The 20,963-nt window shown below is 40.4% G+C and overlaps 2 protein-coding genes across 3 annotated transcripts in view; one reads left to right on the top strand and one right to left on the bottom strand.

Annotated features, from left to right (window-relative positions):
* LOC132502518 (uncharacterized) overlaps window positions 1-16,868 on the bottom strand; it is a 37,470-nt gene extending 20,602 nt beyond the window's left edge. The window contains exons 1-8 of the mRNA XM_060118379.1: window positions 16,784-16,868; window positions 12,965-13,141; window positions 11,070-11,138; window positions 10,453-10,590; window positions 8,475-8,592; window positions 4,502-4,644; window positions 2,832-2,987; window positions 326-719 (exon numbers count right to left, since the gene is read on the bottom strand). Of these exons, the coding sequence (XP_059974362.1) occupies window positions 326-719; window positions 2,832-2,987; window positions 4,502-4,644; window positions 8,475-8,592; window positions 10,453-10,590; window positions 11,070-11,138; window positions 12,965-13,132 (1,186 nt within the window). The 5' untranslated portion in view covers window positions 13,133-13,141; window positions 16,784-16,868. The remainder of the gene's footprint in view (window positions 1-325; window positions 720-2,831; window positions 2,988-4,501; window positions 4,645-8,474; window positions 8,593-10,452; window positions 10,591-11,069; window positions 11,139-12,964; window positions 13,142-16,783) is intronic.
* Window positions 1-20,963, top strand: part of SERPINB3 (serpin family B member 3) — a 77,576-nt gene that overhangs the window by 3,625 nt on the left and 52,988 nt on the right. The gene's annotated exons all lie outside the window — the stretch shown is intronic.

Here is a 20,963-nt window from a genome sequence, read left to right as displayed (position 1 = left end):
TAGCTGATTCACTTCGTTGTACAGCAGAAACTAACACAACGTTGTAAAGCATTTATACTCCAATAAAGATGTAAAAAATAATAAAACTGAATGTCAGAAAGCAAAAAAAAAAGTTTAAAAAGTTAAATTTGCCATTCTCTCTAGCTATATAGGCATGATAGGATCACTAGAATATATTATTTCAAGATAATTTTGCTAATATGTGTTAAAAAGAGCCAGGCTATAAACTGGTTTTTATTATAATTGTGTTTTTCCATCATATGTGTATTTTTCACACTGTAAGATGCTCTTGTTTGATGAGAGAGATGCAGGGTTTAAGGGGAGCAGAATCTCCCGTAAAATAGAATGCTGTTGGTTTTGTTGTGCCTGATGAAGAAGAGGAACGGGTGGTCTGCCTTGAATTCAATGGAGGGGAGTTTAATTCGAAAACTCACCTCACTCCCAGTACCAGCCGCGGCCTCTGTACCTTGTTCATTTATTTCCACAAAAGACTTATGGAAAACTTTGGACAGGAATAGGTTTCTCTCCGTAGACATTCCTGAGAAATCTGCTTTGCTCTGGTTAAAGGCATCGCTCATCCCCATACTGCTCAGGGTTGACTTGAGATCATAGGTCTCTTCCAGCTTGAACTTGGGAAGATGCAGCTGCACGTCACACAGCTCCATCATGTCTGTGCTGGTCCACTTACTCAACGTCTCATAGGTGATGGCTTTTTCCAGCTACAGTTTGGAGCCAAGGAAGAAAGAGTCAGTAATTTCCAAGTGGAGTGAGAACTATTCGTTGAGTGAGACCTTTAGATATTATATAAATGAATTATAGTCACTCCTATTACCAAAGGTAACAAAACACACACATTTGGAAATTCTTTGTTTATAATGAGGTCCTCCACACATCCTTGACATAATCCTTTTGCAGATTAATAGTTCTCAGGATATAGGTTTTCTAGATTAGACCTTGATCCGAAATGGAAGTACTTCTATGATAATATGCAAGACATCAACTACACATGCAAATACATCAATATAAATATACACTTAGGTGTTGTCAACACAAAAGCATATACTCTAGGACACGTTGTATGCCAGGGCACAAAAAAAACTTTAGTTTTATTAACATAGTAGACAATTCCTTGAAAACAAAATCTGAGATAAAATGTCTATAGTCTATAATCACGCCAGTATGAAACTAGTAACTATAAACTACGGGAAAAAAAGGAAAGAAAAACAAAAAATGGAAAATCCTCCAATCTTAAGAGTAATGACTTTTTTTTTCTTAACCTTTTGGCCGCACTGCTTGGCACGTGGGATCTTAGCTCCCTGATCAGGGATCAAACCCACGCTCTCTGCCCTGGAAGCGCAGCCTTAACCACTGGACCACCAGGAAGTCCCAAGAGTAATGACATTTTAAATAGTGGTTTTGAGGGTGCTTTTTCTCTTCTTTATATTTAAAATTTTTTAAACAATAAATATATATTATATACACATGCGTACATATATATGATAAACAATGTTTGATTTTTTAAATAACATGTTTGTTTCAAAGCACATGCTTTTGCTACTTTAAGAATTTTCTAGATCCAAGTATTGCTATCAGTGACATATTTGTAAATTATGTGCAGTAAGTGACAACATCTTCAGGTCAGGAACCTGCACTTTTAAAAAGAAAGGCTTATCTTTTAAGGGTGTAACTCTAATGGTTTAGTATTCACACTTGGTCTTATTTCTACTATCCTCTCCAGTTTCACAAATTTTATGACACTATTTAGAAATCTTTCTGCACACTAGTAGGGTGGTGGAAACATAAAGAATCTGGCACACGAGAAATTAGGCACAGTGTAAGGAACGACAGAGCACTTATTGCATGAGAAGCTAGTGTTCAGTTTAGACACGCGAATTGCTCAGAAATGTGGTCAGACCAAGGTCAGGCTTAAGAGAAGTTTAACAGATGAACAACTTAAATAATACTTGAAGATGCACTGATACAGACTATATCTCCTGAAGAGTGTTAACTTGATTAAAAAATGTTTTAAAAAATGTTTTAGAATCCATTTAATGTTTTTCTTTTTTTTGTTTGTTTTTGTTTTTGTTTTTGCGGTACGCGGGCCTCTCACTGTTGTGGCCTCTCCCGTTGCGGAGCACAGGCTCCGGACGTGCAGGCTCAGCGGCCATGGCTCACGGGCCCAGCCACTCCATGGCATGTGGGATCTTCCCGGACCGGGTCACGAACCCGTGTCCCCTGCATTGGCAGGCGGACTCTCAACCACTGCGCCACCAGGGAAGCCCCCATTTAATGTTTTTAAACATATGTCTAAGGCTAGATTAATGCAAGTGATTAAAAAGTTAATTAGGTAAGTCCTATCGGAAGGAGAAGAAAGACCGCTATTAACTGAAAGATTGTTATGATCAATCCACACAGCTTTGTGACTGACAGTAAATATCTCGATCTGTTGTTTGTGTGGTTGTTTGTGTGACTGCCCTCTGCTAAAGGTATCTATAGATTACTTAACCTTCCTGAGGGATAGTTATATCAACCTGACAAAGTTTTGTAAAGCTTAAATGATGTAAACATACAGTACCTAGGGCTCAAGGTACGTTGGTTGCCTTCCTCTGCAGAAATTAAAGAACTGGGAGATCGTGTCTTTTTGTTTTTCCCAGGAGGGATAAACACTAGAACCCTCTTCATGTCAGACAGACTGATGTCTTTTTTTAAAGTTTTTTTCCATACAAATAAATGTATATGCAGAACAGACACAGACTCACAGATATAGAAAACAAACTTGTTACCAAAGGGGAGAGGAAAGAAGGTAGGGGTGAATAGGCTGATCCCTTTACCTGATCCAGCCCACTGATGTCTTCCGGCAGTAGTATGAGTAGGCTGAGGTCACGGCTCTCATAGAAGAGTTGAAGGCCTATGGCTTGTGGCTCTTCTATGTAAAATACTGGAAGTTTTTCTTTCATGAACATCATTTGCACTGGTTTGCTTGTAGTCTGTAGAATATATGTAGCAAAATCACTGGGGAGGTGTTCCACCAAATCCTTAATTCTTTAGCATCATTGGTTCCCAGTAGTCTGGGACACTGGCAAAGCTAGTGATCCTCTGCTAAATGCTGAATAAAATTATTCAAACCTTGTTTTCTGGAAATATGTATTCTACTGGATAACATCATCGATAAACGATGTGGGAGTTTCTTTCTCTGACACTGTTACGGCATCCTCTATAAATCATGGCAAGCTGGATTCTACCAAACACTTAAAGGAGTCTTATGCAAACTATGTAAATGCCAATGATTCAGAAACTGAGTAAGGTGCATTTCACACACAAACATTTGTGGTTTTTGTTTTTGTGTGAGGGTATTTTAGTATCATAAAACTGAAATTCACTAAGAGAATGAAAAGACAAGCAATAAACTAGGAGATAAGAGTTTCAAAACACATAACTGATAAAGGACTGGTATCCAAAATTTGAAAAGAACTCTTAAAACTCAACAATTATGAGGCAAAGAACCCAATTTTAAAAACAGGCGAAAGATCTGAACTGATACCTCACCAAAGGCAGACCTACAGCATATGAAAAGATGTTCAATCTTATGTCCTTAGGGAATGGCAAATTAAAACAGTGAAGATACCACTACAGATCTAATAGAATGGCTAAAAGTTCAAAACACTGATAACATAAACTTCTAGCGAGGGTGGAACTTACATTCTCTGCCAGTGAGAATGCAAAATGGAAGCCACGTTGGATGACAGTACGGTGGTTACTTACAAAGCTAAATACAGTCTTATCATGTGATCCAGCAACTGTGCTCCTGGGTAATTACGGAAATGAGTTTAAAACGTGTCCACACAAAATCTTGCATGCAAATGTTTATAGCAGTTTTAATCATAATTGCTAAAAACTGGAAGCAACCAAAATGATCTTCAGTAAGGTGAATGGATAAACAAACTACTACATCCATACAATGGAATAGTATTCTGCAACAAAGTGAAATGATCTATCAAGCCATAAAAAGGCATGGAGGAACTTTAAATACATATCGCTAAGTGGAAGAAGACAGTCTGAAAAGGCTACATACTATGCAATTCTGATGATACGGCATTCCGAAAAAGGCAGAACTGTAGAGACCGTAAAAAGATCAGTGGTTGCCAGGGATTTAGAGGGAGAGATGAATGTTTGGAGCACAGGGCATTTTTAGGACAATGAAAGTATTCTGTATAATACTGTAATGGTAGATACATGACATTATGAATTTTTAGTAAAGCCAATGGTGAAACAAAAGCAGCAAGGACTGAGTAATAAAATATGTGAATAGCCTATTTTCAGAGAAAAAATAATGAAAGGGGAATTTCCAGGTAGGATGGAACTGGGGATTTTAGCACAGTCATCCCTGCCCTAGTAAGAGCCATAGTTTACAGGAGCATATAGTCAGAGAGAATAAATTTAAAATAGAATTCCCTTTGCAATGCCATGTAAAAATTCATACTGGTTATTAACAGGTTCCTACCTTGTTTATTCTGAAAGGCTTTTCTGTGGTATTTTGGACCAAGAATTGATGTTCCCAAATTCTTTTAAAGTAAAGGGCATTTACCAGAACCATTCTGGTTGCAGAATCCACAGCATCATCAGGTAGGAGATTCAGGATTTTTCCTAAAAGAGCAAAAGGACAGATTTCAAATGATATAGTTACATCCTGGTGAAACGCCACACATAAAAATGATGATTATGAAATACCGTTAAATGATAACATCTTGTATCCACCAGTGATCCAAGCCAGGAAGTTAGTATTAATAGAATATTATTAACAGATCCTATTTAAATTTCATCTGTTGTTCCAATAAAGTCCTTTTTTTCCTGGACCAGAAATCAATCCAAGAGCTCAAGTGCATTTAGTTGTCATTTCCTTTTAGTCCCCTTTAGTCTTTTTCTTTCATTCCTCATTCATTCTTTGTCTTTCATGTTCCTCATTCATCCTTTGTCTTTCATGACCTTGATACTTTTGAAAAATATTTGTAGAATGCTCAATTCTCAGTTCAAGTTTGTCTGATGCTTCCTCAAGATAATATTTAGGTTATAAATTTTTGTGAGAATATTACTTTTGTGGGCTGAATTGTGTCATCCAGAAAGATATGTTAAATCCTAACCTCCAGTCCCTGTGAGTGTGATCTTACTTTGAAACAGTGTCTTTGCAGATGCAGTCAAGTTAAAATGAAGTCATACTGGATTAGGGTGGGCTCTAATTCAATGACTGGTATTCTTATAAGAGGAGAGAAATTTGGACACAGACACACAGAGTGTGAAAACATGGAGACATAGGAGAGACAAAGAAGAAAGTTATGTATCAACAGAGGCAGAGATTGGAGAGATGTGTCTACAAGCCAAGGATTGCCAATAACCATCAGCAACTAGGAGACAGGCATGGAACGGTTTCTTCCCTGAAGCTTTCCAAGGGAGCAAGGCCCCTGCTAACACCTTAACTTCAGACTTGCAGCTTCCACAACTATGAGAGAATATATTTCTATTGGTTTAAACCACACAGTTTGTGGTAATTTGTTATGGCAGCCCTAGGATTTACGGCATATTTATATCATCACAGGAAGATCCGGACAGCTCTGTAATCTAGAGTAGCAGTCCTCAAAGTTTTTGGCACCAAGGACTGGTTTTGTGGAAGACAATTTTTCCACGGACCAGGGCTGGGAGTCGGGGTGTGGGGATGGGCGGGCGGGGATGGTTCAGGTGGTAATGCGAGCGACAGGGAGCGATGGGGAGCGGCAGATGAAGCTTCCTCACCTGCCCAACGCTCACCTCCTGCTGTGCGTGCCGGTTCCTAACAGGCCCAGGCCCGGGGGTTGGGGACCCCTGATCTAGAGAGATGGATCCTGTCATGCTCCTTGAATGTGTCAGCCTGTGCGGGGGAAGCACGGCAAGGATCCTTATGCAAACCGAGCTCATGCCTTGTCAGACAATGACTCTCCGCTCAGCTCAGAAAGGCTTTGCTGGGGCGAAAGATAGCAGATGAGTTGCTCCCTGCCTTCCTGTCTGTAGGGTCCCTGCCTGTCTTCCAGAGAACAGAGTGGGCACCGGGTAGGAACTTGAGAGCTGAGATTTAGTTCAGCTCCAGCACTATGCCTGCTCCTACTTCTACTACATTGAGTTTGTGTTGCATATTACAATGTGCTTTTGCTTATACAATCACATTTGGTCCTCACGTGAACTGGCACAGTGCAAGGAATTCCCTTTCTGTAAACGCTAGCTAATCTGTAGTTCTCAAAACAGACTGACTTGTAGATGAATCCAGATCAGGCATAAGTTAAGGAGAATGCTCACTGTTGCCTCACCACGGCTTCTGAGTCACTAGTTCAGTGAAAAAGGAACCGAGAATTTAGGGCTGCCAGCTTCCTCAGTTCACTTCAGTAAACATTGCTCTGAATAGCTACCCTGAGCAGGGCTGTTACCTGTTAGTGATTCAAAGCAGGAACTCAAATAAGGTAGTATTACTGTGCTTGGTGTCCTTGAGTTTAGTGGGGGAGGCAGGGACTTCAACTCCAGTGGCCATGGAGGGGCTGGGAGTGGCAGGGGAGGGGACCGTGTTTCGAATTGAAGGGACACATGAGCAAATGCATGGGGTCGTGAGGTGGCACAGGGAGTTCCAGGGACTCTGTGCCACTTAGAATTCCTGAGTGTCAGCTTTGAGTCAGAGAATGACAAGAGTTGAAGTGGAGAGACAGACAAGACTTCACGGTCCTGTTGGACCTTCTCCGTCAGTTTAGGCAGCTTGAATTCATCCTGTAGGACGTGGGGCACCATGATGGATTTTGAGTACGTGGTCCACTTGGTCGAATTCCCATTTTAGGGAGGTCATTCTGGTGGCTGAATGGAGGTGGCATTTGAGGGGAGCAAGATGAGAAACAGATTATTACATTAACACAGATAAATGATGACAAAGCCGAGAGCAGAGGAGGAAGAGATTGGAAAGGAAAGATGAACTGAGAAACACACAGGAGGAGGCAAAGGAAAGGGGAGAGTTTAGAGTACCTCTCGGACTTCTGATCTGGGCAAGTGTGTGGTAGCCACCCATCCGCTGGGATGGAGAATGAGTGCATGGAGAGGGCAAGGTGTGGATAAGCCGTTCTGAATATGACTTCAGTATGTCAAGTTTAAAGTATGTGGGACCCTCTGCAAGCATATCTGGCAGGAATATACAAGTGAACTCTGAAGTCTGGGGGGAGGGGGATTACCCAAACATTCCATGTTCGTTGCTGCAGAGCAAAGGCTTAATCATTAATATTCATTAGCGATTACACCTTTGGTATTTCTTTGTGAGATATAATGGACCATCAACAGACCTATCGATTGAAAAGGAAGTGTAGAATATTGAAATGAGTTCAGACTTCTGAGAGCTAAACCGACGTAGATTTCAGTCCTATTTCTGAAGCTTTAAATTATCTGATCTTGGTAACAGTTTCTCTAAAGCCTCAGCTTCCTCATTTCTAAAATAAGGATCATCATAAAAAACTGCTAAATCGCCTATAAGAATCCCTCTACTATTCCCTTTTTAGAAATAGAACGCTTAAATTTTAGGTAGCATGTGGCTACCCAGCTAAAAACTACATTTTAAAGACCTTTATTACAGCAAGTCTGGGCAACCGACTATCCCGGTTTGCCTAGGACCGAGACATCTTCAGATACTAAAGCCAGGAAAGTCCCAGGCAAACTAGGACAAGTTGGTCACCAGAGCATAAAATGTGCCATGTATCCAAATTTGGGATATGAGTGGAACGGGTGTGTGTGAAAGTTTCAGGGCATCCCCTTAAAAGCAAAGAGGCTTTATTTTCCCTATTTCCTGCTGACTGTAAAACTGACAACTGTAAGAGTCACCTTAGACAAATATAAAAGCCATGTCTTGATGGCAGAGCTAACCCACAGTCGGGGTCTCTGGCTGCCTTCATGGAACAGAATGCGTATCTACCTTGTGACTATTAGGTCAGAGATAAACTTCTATCTTATTAAGATATTGTATTTTGGGTCTCTTTGTTACAAGAGCTCAGCCCATACTCTAAGCTAATATATGACCTATTTTGAAAATTACTGAAGATGTAATGTAGTACATTTCCTGCTGCTACATTTTCATGGTTCATCAGCAGCTATTTTTCTTTAGAAACCGCAAGTGCAGCAGTATTCCAAAATTCCTTTTTTGCATTTTTCTGCCTTTTATCCCTGGAGTCCTCCTTGGAATTAGTGGAATCTGATCATTTTCTTGTCTACTTGGTAAAATGGTTGTCTCGTCTGTTTTAGATAAGATTTATTGCAAAAGCTATAAGTCAAAACTTATGGGCATGAATAAAACAAATGTTTTGAATATTTAGGATGTGTCCACAGTTCTATTTAAGAAACGCCTATACTTACACATAACACACATTCAAAATAACAAAGCGATACTTGGAGAAAGCACGCTGCTCAGTACCTTGGAGAAGGCTTACCTTCAGTCTGGCTTTCAACCCAAGAGTTGATCTCCTTTCTGATTTGGTCAGAAGCTTCCATAAAGTTCACAGACTGTGGCTCTGAGCCAAAGTATGTTTTCATGTCTTGTAAATATTTCTGGAAGATACAGGTAAAATCTCCTTTTGTAGAATGTTTCCAGAATCGATAAACAGGTCTATTTAGATTATCCAAAAAAAACCAAACAAACCCAGCTAGATGGACGATTACAAGCTGCCACCCCATTGTTCCCTCAATCTTTCCACACTCCAGCTTTGGTTAAAAACTAAACCCCGCCCTGTGTAAACTTAGCTGGGCACGGACGAGCCATGCAGAGCCGCAGGTATGGAAGGAAGGCCCGTCTCCCACAGCTCCGGAGCGTCGACATCTTCGTCTGTTTTTATTTGTCCTTGGGAAATGGGGCTGGGATGGAAAGCAGGACCATTCTAGGAATCCCAGGAGCGACTCCAGCCAAGGAGTACTGGGCTTTCTGTGGCAGAGATGGAGCCAGATTGAGAACCCTGGGTCTGGCAGCTGCCGTCTATGGACTCTAAACACCCAAGAGCCTGGGGAGGGCTTTTGAGGGAAACTACAGGCTGCCATAAAAACCGATTTCCAAGACCGGTCAAAGGTTTCGTCAGGTGTTCTAAGGGAAAAAGCAGGCTTCTTCCTTCGGGCCGTTGACGCTACCCTCAGTGGCCATCATCCTAAGTGGGCTATAACCAAGGTTGCTGCTTAGGAGGGCTCCTGCCTTGAAACATAATTTATTCCCCAGGACAGCTGTGGCGTTCCTTCAGTTTATTACTTTATGGAGGAATTGTGTGCAGTTCAAAAGTGTTGAGTTAATTCAGCTTCCAGGCAGTAGTTTGGAGATTATGAAGTCTACGTTCTGTACAATTTATAATCCAGTAAAAAGAAAACGTAAACATTCTCGAGGTACCTACTCCTTGTCTTGACTCGTGGGTTCTGATCGACCACTCTGTGCACAGCTAGGCCTTGTGGATATTTTAAAAGACGCACCATTTTGTATCTCTGTGTGCTTTTTACCAAGTGCCCACCCAGCTCAGTCATCTCTCCTACTTATGAATCAAACCTGAGTGCACGAGACTACCCATAATAAACATGTCTTTAAGACTTCCCTTGGCTGCTTTTTCGCCTTTAGTAATAGCAAAGCCCAAGTTCTGAGCTCCCCGGAATTCACTGGGTATGGGCAGGGATAACACTGCTTGAAATCACAAGATAGCTTGCCTTTTCCTGTTGCTATCCGTCTCCCTATTCAATTTCCTTACTCCTTACCCACTGGTAAGCCTGGGTCCTCTGGCTTTCTTCTGAAGTGTGCCAAAGGATGTGATGGACAAACATGAAAGGAGTAAATGCTTGGCTTGGTTTGGAGTTGACTCCTCTGGGGAGCCCTTGCATCTGAACTGAGGATGAAGTCATGGTCGGCACTGTGGGTGTTTCAGCCATCAGAGCAGAAAATTTGATTCAATTCCATGTTAAGAATCTTTCTTAAAGTGTCTGAAGTCAAGATGTGAAGTGACTTACCTGATCCCAAAGTCAACTTTGCCCTTGAGGGCACAGTCTCCTGCCACACTCCTATGGCCACACCACCCTCGGCTCTGTCAGACTCACCATATCCAGTTATTCTATACCTTTTGCTCTGTTTCCCATGAAACAAATGTTGGCCCAGGGATTATATAAACCACATTTCTATGAGCCTTCGTGGGTTGTTCCTGGGGTGTACCCCTTTATTCTGGGCATAAAGATCTGATCACCAGAGTTGGTTTGAAATATGTGATTGGTTTCCTTTACAACTTGACACATTGGTCAGGCTAAATGATCGTTTATCAGAAACGCTGACCACATACTCCATGTACATTAAGATTGTCCCTGGGATCCCTGGAGAAAAGTACAAAGAGTTTATTGATTGATCTCATGTGACTCCTCCCTGTCAGCTTGAAATAAGATGTTTGCACTTACATTGTGAAATGGATACGTTTTCTCCCCATAGATCCTGTTGGCTGTTTTAAGTATGCCAGCATTGCTGGGATTGTTGATTTCTGAGATAAGCGTCTGGAAATTAGAGCATATTTCTTCAGCCTTGCCTACGTTGAATTCCTTTAAAAGAAAATAAATTGGTCAAATAAAAATGTTGAACAAGAACTAAGTGTATACGAACAACTTACAGTAAATGAAATGATAAAGTTGATGAAAAAAGGCCGAAATCGATTGTATGGTAGATAAAAAAATACTCTCTTTAGTATTATTAGTGCAGGAATGTAATAGCTGTTGGGACATCATTTTCTTCACACTTAGTATGCAGAAGTAAGAACAATGTTGAAAGAGTTTTCAGAAGTAAGAACAGTGTTGAAAGTAGAGTAGTTTTGAAGAGGAAGGAAAGGAAGAGATAAGGGAAAAGAATATTACCCTTCCATAAAGTGTAGACATTCTGCACTCTAAAAAAATTTCCCATAATTTTAACATATATTTTAAAGAAAAGTTACCTATTAAAGGTTGCTTAATTTAGCCACTAAAATACATGTGCCAAAAGTGCTTTCTCCTTAATTATCAAATAGATATTGAAATATAAGACATACCATTTTCCTTTTCTTTTCAAAACTGTCAGGACAAGATTTGCTGTCCTGGTCTCTGCTAAACTGAAGAACCTGTAATTTCAATAAAAAGGCAATATGTGAGTGCACTTTGCAGAGATGTAATCATATGAAATACACATCAGCAACTACAAGCTATTTGTTCCTATAGATACAAAACATATAATTAATGAACCAAGGGAGCGCTGATTTGACTTAAATGGTGTATTACCTGACCTAATAAGAGTAAGTCAAGAGCTTCTTTTAAATAAATTTTTAAGTTGAATTTAAGTTGCTAGTCTCTTTATTTTAATACTTTTCATGGGACGTTGAGGATAATGTTGAGAATAGCCTTAGAGGTAAAATTCTCATGTTTTCCAAGTTTCATTTTTATCTATGATTGTTTTGAAAAGAAGCCTAGGTATTCAACTGAGACCATCACTTAGATAATTTAAGCAAATGCCACCATTGCCCCAGTTATCTGGAAAATTCAGGAATTTTAGTTGTTTTTTCTACTTAAGCGCTTCAGTTTTCACTGCCTACCACCATCTGACGTATGGAGATAGAGTCATTGTCTTCACCCCAGCAATTCATGTGAAAGGTCACAGGAAGGATGTGGACATTGTGTTTCCCCTGAGAAAACAGCTATAATTCCATCTCCTGCATGCATCCTGGACCCAGCTTACAGAAAGGAATAAAGTCTATTTTACCAAAGTTTGTGCTGACACATGGTGACAGACAGGAACCACTTGCCATAGGGAAGAAAAAGGGGAGGTGCCTAAGGAACTCGTTAGTCTCAATTGCAAACTGAAGCTGTTAATATTTCAGTGACATTGAAATAAAACAAGGGTAAGCAACACCCAGCAATATATTTATATGGAGCGGAAGCAAATTGACGTTTATCTAAGATTGTCTATCACATTCATAGTTAAACCTTTTAATAATGAGCCAATTATTAACTAGCTGTGAACCAGGGTTTTTCTGTGAACAAAGATTTTGTTGTTGCTATTTTTAAACCACACAATATCTAGTAAATTACGAGCATCAGGGGGATATCCTAGACCCAAACTGACAGAATATGTATTCTGCCTGTCTCATTCAGAACTGCTGGCTGCGCCCATTTCCATACTTGTCACAGAGGCCAGCCTCTTGGTGGAAATTCTGTCACTTGGCCTTTCAATCGTTGTATGATTTAGAGCTGAATTTACTCTCTTCTATTTTTATTTTTACTTAAAACACACACGTATATTTTTATGTTTACACATGCATAGGTACAGATACACATATATATGGCTATTTGGTATGTTTTGCTATGTAAGGCTACACACATACACATACACTCGCTATGATTTGAGGATGCTTACATCAAATTGATAATTGCTTATACAATAATCCTGTTTTGCTATTTTAATGCCCTTAATGGGCTCTTTAGATTCATCTAGACAACCAGGGACCAAACAAAGTAACAACCAAACAAAGCATGAGGAACAGGATTCACCTCATTTTTCTATTTTTTTCTTCAAGAAAATCCTTCTGAGATTAGAAAGATGATGACTAATACTATTATTTAAAGTATGAGCCATTACTTTCTTGAAATATTTTAATAATCAAAATAAAATTGTTTTTGGTGTTGAACCAAACTCGATAGCCTCATCATCTCTCCATTTGATTTTGCCAGAGAACACAGGTTCTTAAACGGTATTCCTAGAAAGAGTTTTCAAATTGATTCACTTTCTCAGATTTCTTTTTATGGTCTAGAAAATTTACTTAAGTGTGTCTTTTATTTTGGAGGATGTGGTTGTAAAACGTGGGCTATTTGGATTTCAGGAGAGAAGTGAACAAAAGACAAGAAAAGCATTTCATTTTAAGGCAACAGAGGATGGTTGACCTTTCTCACTCACCTGGGACATTTGGGCTGCAGTGGTGCCTTTGGTGCCCAAATACACCATGGCCAAGGAGGTTGAGATGCCCCAAGGAGAAAAAAAGATATTTTTACCCTCAGCAGATTCAGCTAGCTTTTTGCTAAGCTCCAGAGCAAATTGGTTGACAGATTTTGCTAGAGAGTCCATTGGGAAAATCTAAGAAAAATAAAGCAGAGTTAGAGAACATGTTAATAATCCTTTCCATTTATTTAACTTTTGTAAATGGACTTGTTGGCTTACATAATTATCGTTTTTAATTACCCTTCATTGAAATGACAAAAGAATGTATTATCCAATCTGATCATATATATATATATATATATATATATATTATATATATACACTCATAAGGGCTGAATAAACTTTAGAAAAATTCCACTCCAACATTATTTTAAATATTTTAAAAATGAAGTCCAGAGAGTTTAAGAGAATTGGCTCAAATTGCAGAGTTAGTTCACACGAGAGAACAATTGGATTCTGGTCAGTTAGCGGCTCCCTGTTGAAAACGCCCGGATATAAATGCCAGAGGAATCAGCCCAGTGCCTCACATGCCTCCTGACCTTACCCAGTAAATGAGGAATAATTATACCCCTTTTCAACTTTGTACTTTTTCTCACTGATCTTTCATCCATATTTTTATACTTTTTAACCTGCTTTATTCCTTCACACCTTGATGATGATATCCTGGTTCCTTTATCCTCCTTAATTCTCTTGAAATCCACCTCTGCTCCAGGTCTTCTTTTCCTTTGGAAGCTTTTTCTGAACTTGGGGGTTCACAGGAGCATGTCTTCCACCAAAGACCCATAAAATAGCTTTTGCCACCTGCTTGGAGCTTATCATACTGCTAGTTCTGTTTTCATAGATTCATATCTTTTCAACTCTAGGATACTTCCCTTGAGAGCAGAATTTTCTTACTCAGCTTTGCGCATTCAATAACACCCACCTCAGGACTTTGCACAAAATGAAAACTTACAAATACTTGTTTATTTCTTTTTTAGAGTGTTTACAGTTTGGGCTCTAGCCACCATTTTTTATCTATTTAAACTTGAAATCTTTCACAGTTTAGTGGAAATGCTTGTAGAGAAGTAGAGAACTCAGGACTTGCTTGCCTTTATTCTCACTCACGTGAGACCCTCTGAAACCAATCTTAACGAACAAAGGAACTCAAGCTTTCTCATTTTTAAAAATATTATGTTCAACTTCTAAATTTCACATCTAATTACCCTGATATTTTCATTTAAGTCTTTTTAGACTGGGTCTCTATCAAAGAAATAGTGAGTTCAATCTATTGTCATTTTATAGCCAAATAATTTCTCAAGCTGATTAAATGATTAAAAATAAACCAAATTCCTAATAAGCCTATAAACTCCCATTAGTGCCAGTGTTGTATAGAACTTGGTCTTGCACTGATACCACCTGGCCCTCAGAGAAACCTAGAATGAGAACTTTAGAAAGGTCAGAAGATCTCTCTAGTTCAATGGTTGAATCAAGGGAGAGGCATGTGTAAACAAAGTTTTGGTTTCATCATGACTTGGATTAAAGTGATACTGTTGAAATCTCTCCTAGTCATAGGCTTACACTTAACCAAACAGCTTCCCAGCCTCTAAATCATCCCTAGTCACAGCTCCCACCTATTTCAGAAGCTGATGATAATCCTAGGCTAACATTATTTTATTAAAGAAGAAAAGCAAGAACCTCTACTCTTGTAGCAATTCTACACCCTCATAAAATGTTCCAAACTTGTGTATAAGTATTTCCCTTGACAGGTCCAATGCTGTCTTGGAAATAACCTCCCTATTTTCTTTACAGCTATATTCATTCAAATGATGCTTTGCTTACTGCCTGTATATTAAGCTTTATCTTTTAAGAACTCATGAATTCTTTCATATGGAAAATGCTTGGCTCCATGGCCAAAGCATAATCACTATGAAGGGAGGAGGGGAGAAACCACTATTTTAAGGCCGAGGATTTTTATCTTTCTACTTATGATTTATGGTTATTCTAAAGTTTAGTTACTTGTAACGAATCCCTGAAAACAATAACTCTCTCTAATGAAAAAGCTAATTTCTTATGGAAAGTTAATATCCAGGTATCTTCAACTTCATTAATTCTCTCATTAATATCATTAAAATATCAGGTGTAGCCCAGACCATACAAGAAAAATAATTCCTGCCTTTAAAAAAAAGTATATAAGTGCTAAGCCAGCCAGTGCTGGGTAAAATTATCCCGGCAGTGAAAAGTGCTTTCTGAAAGAAGCAGAATTTGGGGATGAGATTCTACATGAAATAATTTATCCATACAAGGGTTCAACAGTGATCTTTTCAGAAAAGGCTATAAATGTCTAGGTCAGAAGCCAACTATGCCCTTTTCAGAATGAACGGCTCTTGCAATTTTCAGAAGGTATATGGGTATATCAGTTTACATACATATAAATATACATACATATGTAAAATATGGAAAATCTCAATCTGTAAAGGGGCTTAGCTAAAGAAATATGAAAATAAGAAAAGGATAGTATCACTCATCAATATGTCTCATCAAAGATACACATACTCGGGCTTCCCTGGTGGCGCAGTGGTTGAGAGTCCGCCTGCGAATGCAGGGGACACGGGTTCGTGCCCCGGTCCGGGAAGATCCCACGTCCCGCGGAGCGGCTGGGCCCGTGAGCCATGGCCGCTGAGCCTGCGCGTCCGGAGCCTGTGCTCCGCAACGGGAGAGGCCACAACAGTGAGAGGCCTGCGTACCGCCAAAAAAAAGAAAAAGATACACATACTCTTCGCAAATCAGAGTTGGAAAGAACCTTGGAATCCCTCTAGTCAAATGCTTCATTTTATCTGCTAGGAAACTGAGGCCCAGAGAGGTTAAATGTGCTGACTAACATGCACAGCTAACTAACAGCAGAGCTATCGCTGCAGTCCCATTCTCTGGACTCTAAATACAAATGCTTTTGTCATTATATGTTACTGTCTTTAAGGTTTTACAGTAAAAGGGAGGGATTGGGTGACGAAAGAGGATGAACAGGAGGAGGAAGAAAAGAGGGATGATGATGAGCTGGAGGAGGGAGCAGGAAGGACTCTCTTCCCCTTTTCCATTAGAGGACATCCAAGGCCTCCTGACTTTCCGATGATACTGATGATATTGCCTACTTGGTGGAGTTGTGCATATCAGAAAATGACCCCCCGAATCCGCAGCAATTCTATATTTACCTAAAGCCACTTCTGAGGGAATTAATAGTCTGGGAGGATTTATGATGAGCATGGAATGTAAGGTTAGGGACTTAGATTATTCCACGAAAGAGAAGAAAGCTAATGGCCCGTGGAATGGTAGCCAAGACACAAAGGTGTGCGTGGGCAGGAGGGTAGACAGTCAAATCATTAGTTCCCTACATTAGTGACCAAGCTCAAATTCATGTTGCCACGTCCACTCTTCTGAAGGGTTAGAAGGGATTCGGTTCAATACTTCTGAGAATACCCTATTTCTTTTTACCTGTGTTGACAGATACAAAGGTAGCAAAGCCAAAAATGTGACTGGAGAAAACTCCATTCATAGTTTCACGATTCACAGTAAAACTATCTTTCTAACATCTTTGGAAGTGAATGCTCTCTCCCGCTTAGCCCTCTAGTACCAACTTTGAAGCAGCTCAGGGTTCAATCTCTCAGACTTGCACAGAATTCCTGGGGGCTGGCCTTCATCTATTATTTCTGTTTTGTGGGAGTCTTGATAAACTGTTCTTTAGCTAGGTACTTCAACAAAGAAAACATAAACAAACATTTTAAAACAAAGAACTATTTACAATACCTTGTTTTCTTACACGGGAGCAGAATTGGCAACTGGTTCCTTTAGTAAGAGACCGTGGCTGAGTTAAGTGACCTTTGACTGTAGAAATAATTTTTAAAACTTCTAACACCACCCTTTCCTTAACCCCACCCTCTGATTCACTTTCACAAGCCTATACGCTCTTTCTTTCAACTTCATCTTGGCCAGAAGCTCAAATAAAAAGAGAGACAGGGTTTTGCCTGAATTACTTAATTACCCACATTTTCCATGTCTGTCTGCATGTACAGACTGGAATTCTAACAAATTGTAACTCACACTTCCCTGGCTTATGTTCTCTCGAGTCTGCCAACTGGCAGCAATTCGTGGTTTTCCCTGGTAGATTTATTTTTTCAATAACAACAGAAAGTTTTAAATTAGTAGAATAACAAAGGGCAAGGAAATGGAGACTATTATTGGTGAACTGTTTACCGTTTAAGTTGCTCATAAGGTGCTAGGCGAAGCATCCAAGAAATGTTTCTGTTCTTCTCATTTGGGTGTTGGTGTAGAACCCCGAGCACAACTCCAACTTGTCCCATGTCCACCGTCCCCACCCCAGGGACATGAGGTCTGGATCGATGTTTTAGACACAGTTACTGGGTCAAATGTGACTTCATCACTTTCTGCTTCTCTTCCGTTTCTCCCTGTGAATGTTCCTCCTTATTTATTAAAAAGGGAAAACTGTCTATAACAGGATGCAGGGCGTGGAGGAATGGTGACGGGGGTGAAGAGAGAGAGACGGGAATGGAGCACAGTCCAGCAGGGACTGAGCAAAAGGAGAATTATCTTTGTTAATAACCTATTTGTGTGTTTTTTCTTCACGCAGTTTCTGTTTTTCTCTTCATGGGGCACACGTGGTAAAGTGGCTCAGAGTTTAATAGTTGAATGTTGCTGTGGAACCCAGAGCAGAACGTTGCTTTGAATTTCCCTGGGGGATGCAACCTGTGGCTGCAAATTCCGTGGTGCCTGCCTGACATGGGCTGAGCAGATGTCATTATCCACAGGAAGCCTGCAGACTATTATTAGCTGAAAGTATCATATGGAGGCTCTAGATAGAGGGGCTGTCCATCTTGACGGCCAGTGGTCCACCAGAGAGTGACTTGGCCTGCATCACCGCACAGCTCTGGTCATTTATGTTACATTTAATGCATCGATATAGATTCTGGGGAACCGGCCAAGAAACTGTTTCATCTTCTCTAAAGACACAGACTAAAAGTTTTATTCATGTTTTCCCACAAACCTTCTTCAGATTGCTTTCCACTTACCTCTTGTTTAAAATCTTTATATATTGATATATTGTTATGTTGATAAAATTTTGGTTTTGCATTGTTTTGATGCCTGTTGGGAGGGGGCAGGGAAAGAGAAAGGAGTAATGGTATCCAAAGTGAACAATATAAGAATATCAGCATAGGGCTTCCCTGGTGGCGCAGTGGTTGAGAATCCGCCTGCCGATGCAGGGGACACGGGTTCATGCCCCGGTCCGGGGAGATCCCACATGCCGCGGAGCGGCTGGGCCCGTGAGCCATGGCCGCTGAGCCTGCGCGTCCGGAGCCTGTGCTCCGCAACGGGAGAGGCCACAACAGTGAGAGGCCCGCGTAACGCAAAAAAAAAAAAAAAAAAAAAAAAAGAATATCAGCATAATTTTGCTTGTTTGTTTGTTTGTTGTTGTTAGTTATGGCCTGCCCTATGAATATTTAGCGATATGTACAGATGTTACTAATGGGGGTGGGAGGGTAAGAACTATATGATGGGCAATGGCGGGGGAGGGAGAATTTTTGCTCTAGTCTTCATGATATTTGATGCTGAGATTGCATGAATTTATTAGGTATTCAAAATCTTTTAGAACCGAAAAAAGAACTCTAGGTACATCAGTATTATTCAAGTAGGAATCCAGAAGAAGAGAGTAAATAGAGTGGGGCTGAGAGAGTTGAGTAGATAATGGTTTTCTTATTCAGTCTGGGTTGACCTAACAGAGCACCGCTGACTGGGTGGCTTAAACAACAAACATTCATTTTTCACAGCTCTGGAGGCTGCACGTCTGTGATCGGGTTCTTGCTGAGGGCTGTCTTCCTGGTTCACAGATGGTTGCCTACTTGTCTTTACTTGGTTGAGAGCTTTTGTTTTTTCATTTCCCTATAAAAACACTAATTACATCACGGGGACTTACCCTCATGACTAATTCTAATACTAATTACCTCCCCAAGGCCCCACCTACAAAGACCATCACATTGGGGATTAGGTGTTCAACATACGTGTTGAGGGAACAAACATTCAGGCCATAGCAACGGCTGAGAGTTTCCCAGAAATGAACCAAGGTACAAGTTTCCAGATGGAAAACATCTCCTGATGAACAAGATAAAATTTTAAAACAGTTTAAAAATACTCTTAATGCGGGCTTCCCTGGTGGCGCAGTGGTTGAGAGTCCGCCTGCCGATGCAGGGGACACGGGTTCGTGCCCCGGTCTGGGAAGATCCGACATGCCACGGAGCGGCTGGGCCCGTGAGCCATGGCCGCTGAGCCTGCGCGTCCGGAGCCTGTGCTCCGCAACGGGAGAGGCCACGACAGTGAGAAGCCCGCGTACCGCAAAAAAAAAAAAAAAAAAAAAAATACTCTTAATGCAATGAAATATCAAGAACATCATCAAAAACAAAAATAAAATAATTAAAGCTACAAGAAGCAAGAATTATCTTGACATCAACTTTCCCATCCACAACTTTGGTGCTGGGAGATGATAAAATTGTGCCCTTAAAGTGCTGAAGAATGCTTTGAACCTAGAATTCTATCCTCGTGCTCTAATTCAATAATCATGGTGAAATATGAATATCTTAAGACTCACAACAATTCAGAAAGTTACTACTTATCGCATTGCTGAGTGAATTATTAAAGTACATTTAAAATATGAATCTAAGAGTAAGTAGGAGAATGCAAGGAAGAACCCCTAATTTTCAAGAACGTCTGATTTAGAGGAAACAAACCACAATTCAAGCCTTAAAGAATTATGAGAATAATTTTCTGGGGCTCCATGTTGGACCAGCTGACAGTGAGACAGTTTTATTACTGACAAAGAAAATAATCGTTATCACTAGTGTGTATTAAGTACTGTACATGCTAAGCATTCTTTTAATTGCTTGTTCTGTATGAATTCATTTTACCATCACAGAAACCTTATGAGAAAAGCATTGTTTTCCCTAGTTTACACAGAAAGAAGACTGAAGCATGAGGAAGCATCATTTCCCGGCTTGTGGTTAAATAACTCATAAGTGTTAGAACTGGGATTTGGATGCAGTTAAGTCAATGTCCTGAGGTTACCTTTTTAGCCACCATGCTCCAGTAGGTCACCCATCCCTGGCTTTCATCGTAGGGACGGTGACGCCCGGAATACATTTCCAGGATCCAGCCACACTTCTGCAGCCAGAATCTGCAGCCAGCTCAGCTCCCTTAAACCTCAGGTCTTCCTTCGTTCTTAGGACTTAAATTATGTTCTTCTCTGATCCACTCAAAAGCATTCAGTGCTATTTGAGGAAAACACACTTAGGTAATGTTTCCCATTGTATGTTGCCCTTCTGCTCTTGAGCCCAGTTCATCTCTACCCCTCTGAACGCTCACCTCAGTCAATGATTATGACCTTGATTCTATGTCTGGACCACTAGACTTGGTGTTTATTCCTGATGTCCTTGAGGTTTGAACACAGGTGTCCCCAAAGGACTCTGACCCAAACTATTCTTTTGAATTGCTATACCTTTTGCTGCTGTGAGAAGACAGCTCTAATCCATTTTTCCCATAACTCCATCCCCCCCGCCAACATTGGAGCTCCTTGCAAGACGGTGGCTTATTCCTTTGGCTCCTTTTTTTGTCCTTTTTTTTTTTAATTGGAGTATAATTGCTTTACAGTGTTGTGTTAGTTTCTGCTGTAGAACAAAGTGAATCATCTATATGTGTACATGTATCCCCATATCCCCTCCCTCTTGCGCCTCCCTCCCCGCCACCCCCATCCCAGCCCTCTAGGTCATCACAGAGCACTGAGCTGAGCTCCCTGTGCTATACAGCAGCCTCTCCTTTGGCTCCTTTATTCTGTTTATTTTTTCTTGGTTCTCACAAATGAGCCATGATTCCTGATTCCTGAGAATCAAGATAAACAGGTCTTATGACCTAAAGACCTAACAGA

This window comes from Mesoplodon densirostris, chromosome 15, assembly GCF_025265405.1.
Source record: "Mesoplodon densirostris isolate mMesDen1 chromosome 15, mMesDen1 primary haplotype, whole genome shotgun sequence".
In the NCBI taxonomy this organism is placed as follows: domain Eukaryota; kingdom Metazoa; phylum Chordata; class Mammalia; order Artiodactyla; family Ziphiidae; genus Mesoplodon; species Mesoplodon densirostris.
This window is presented reverse-complemented; position numbering and strand designations above follow the sequence as displayed.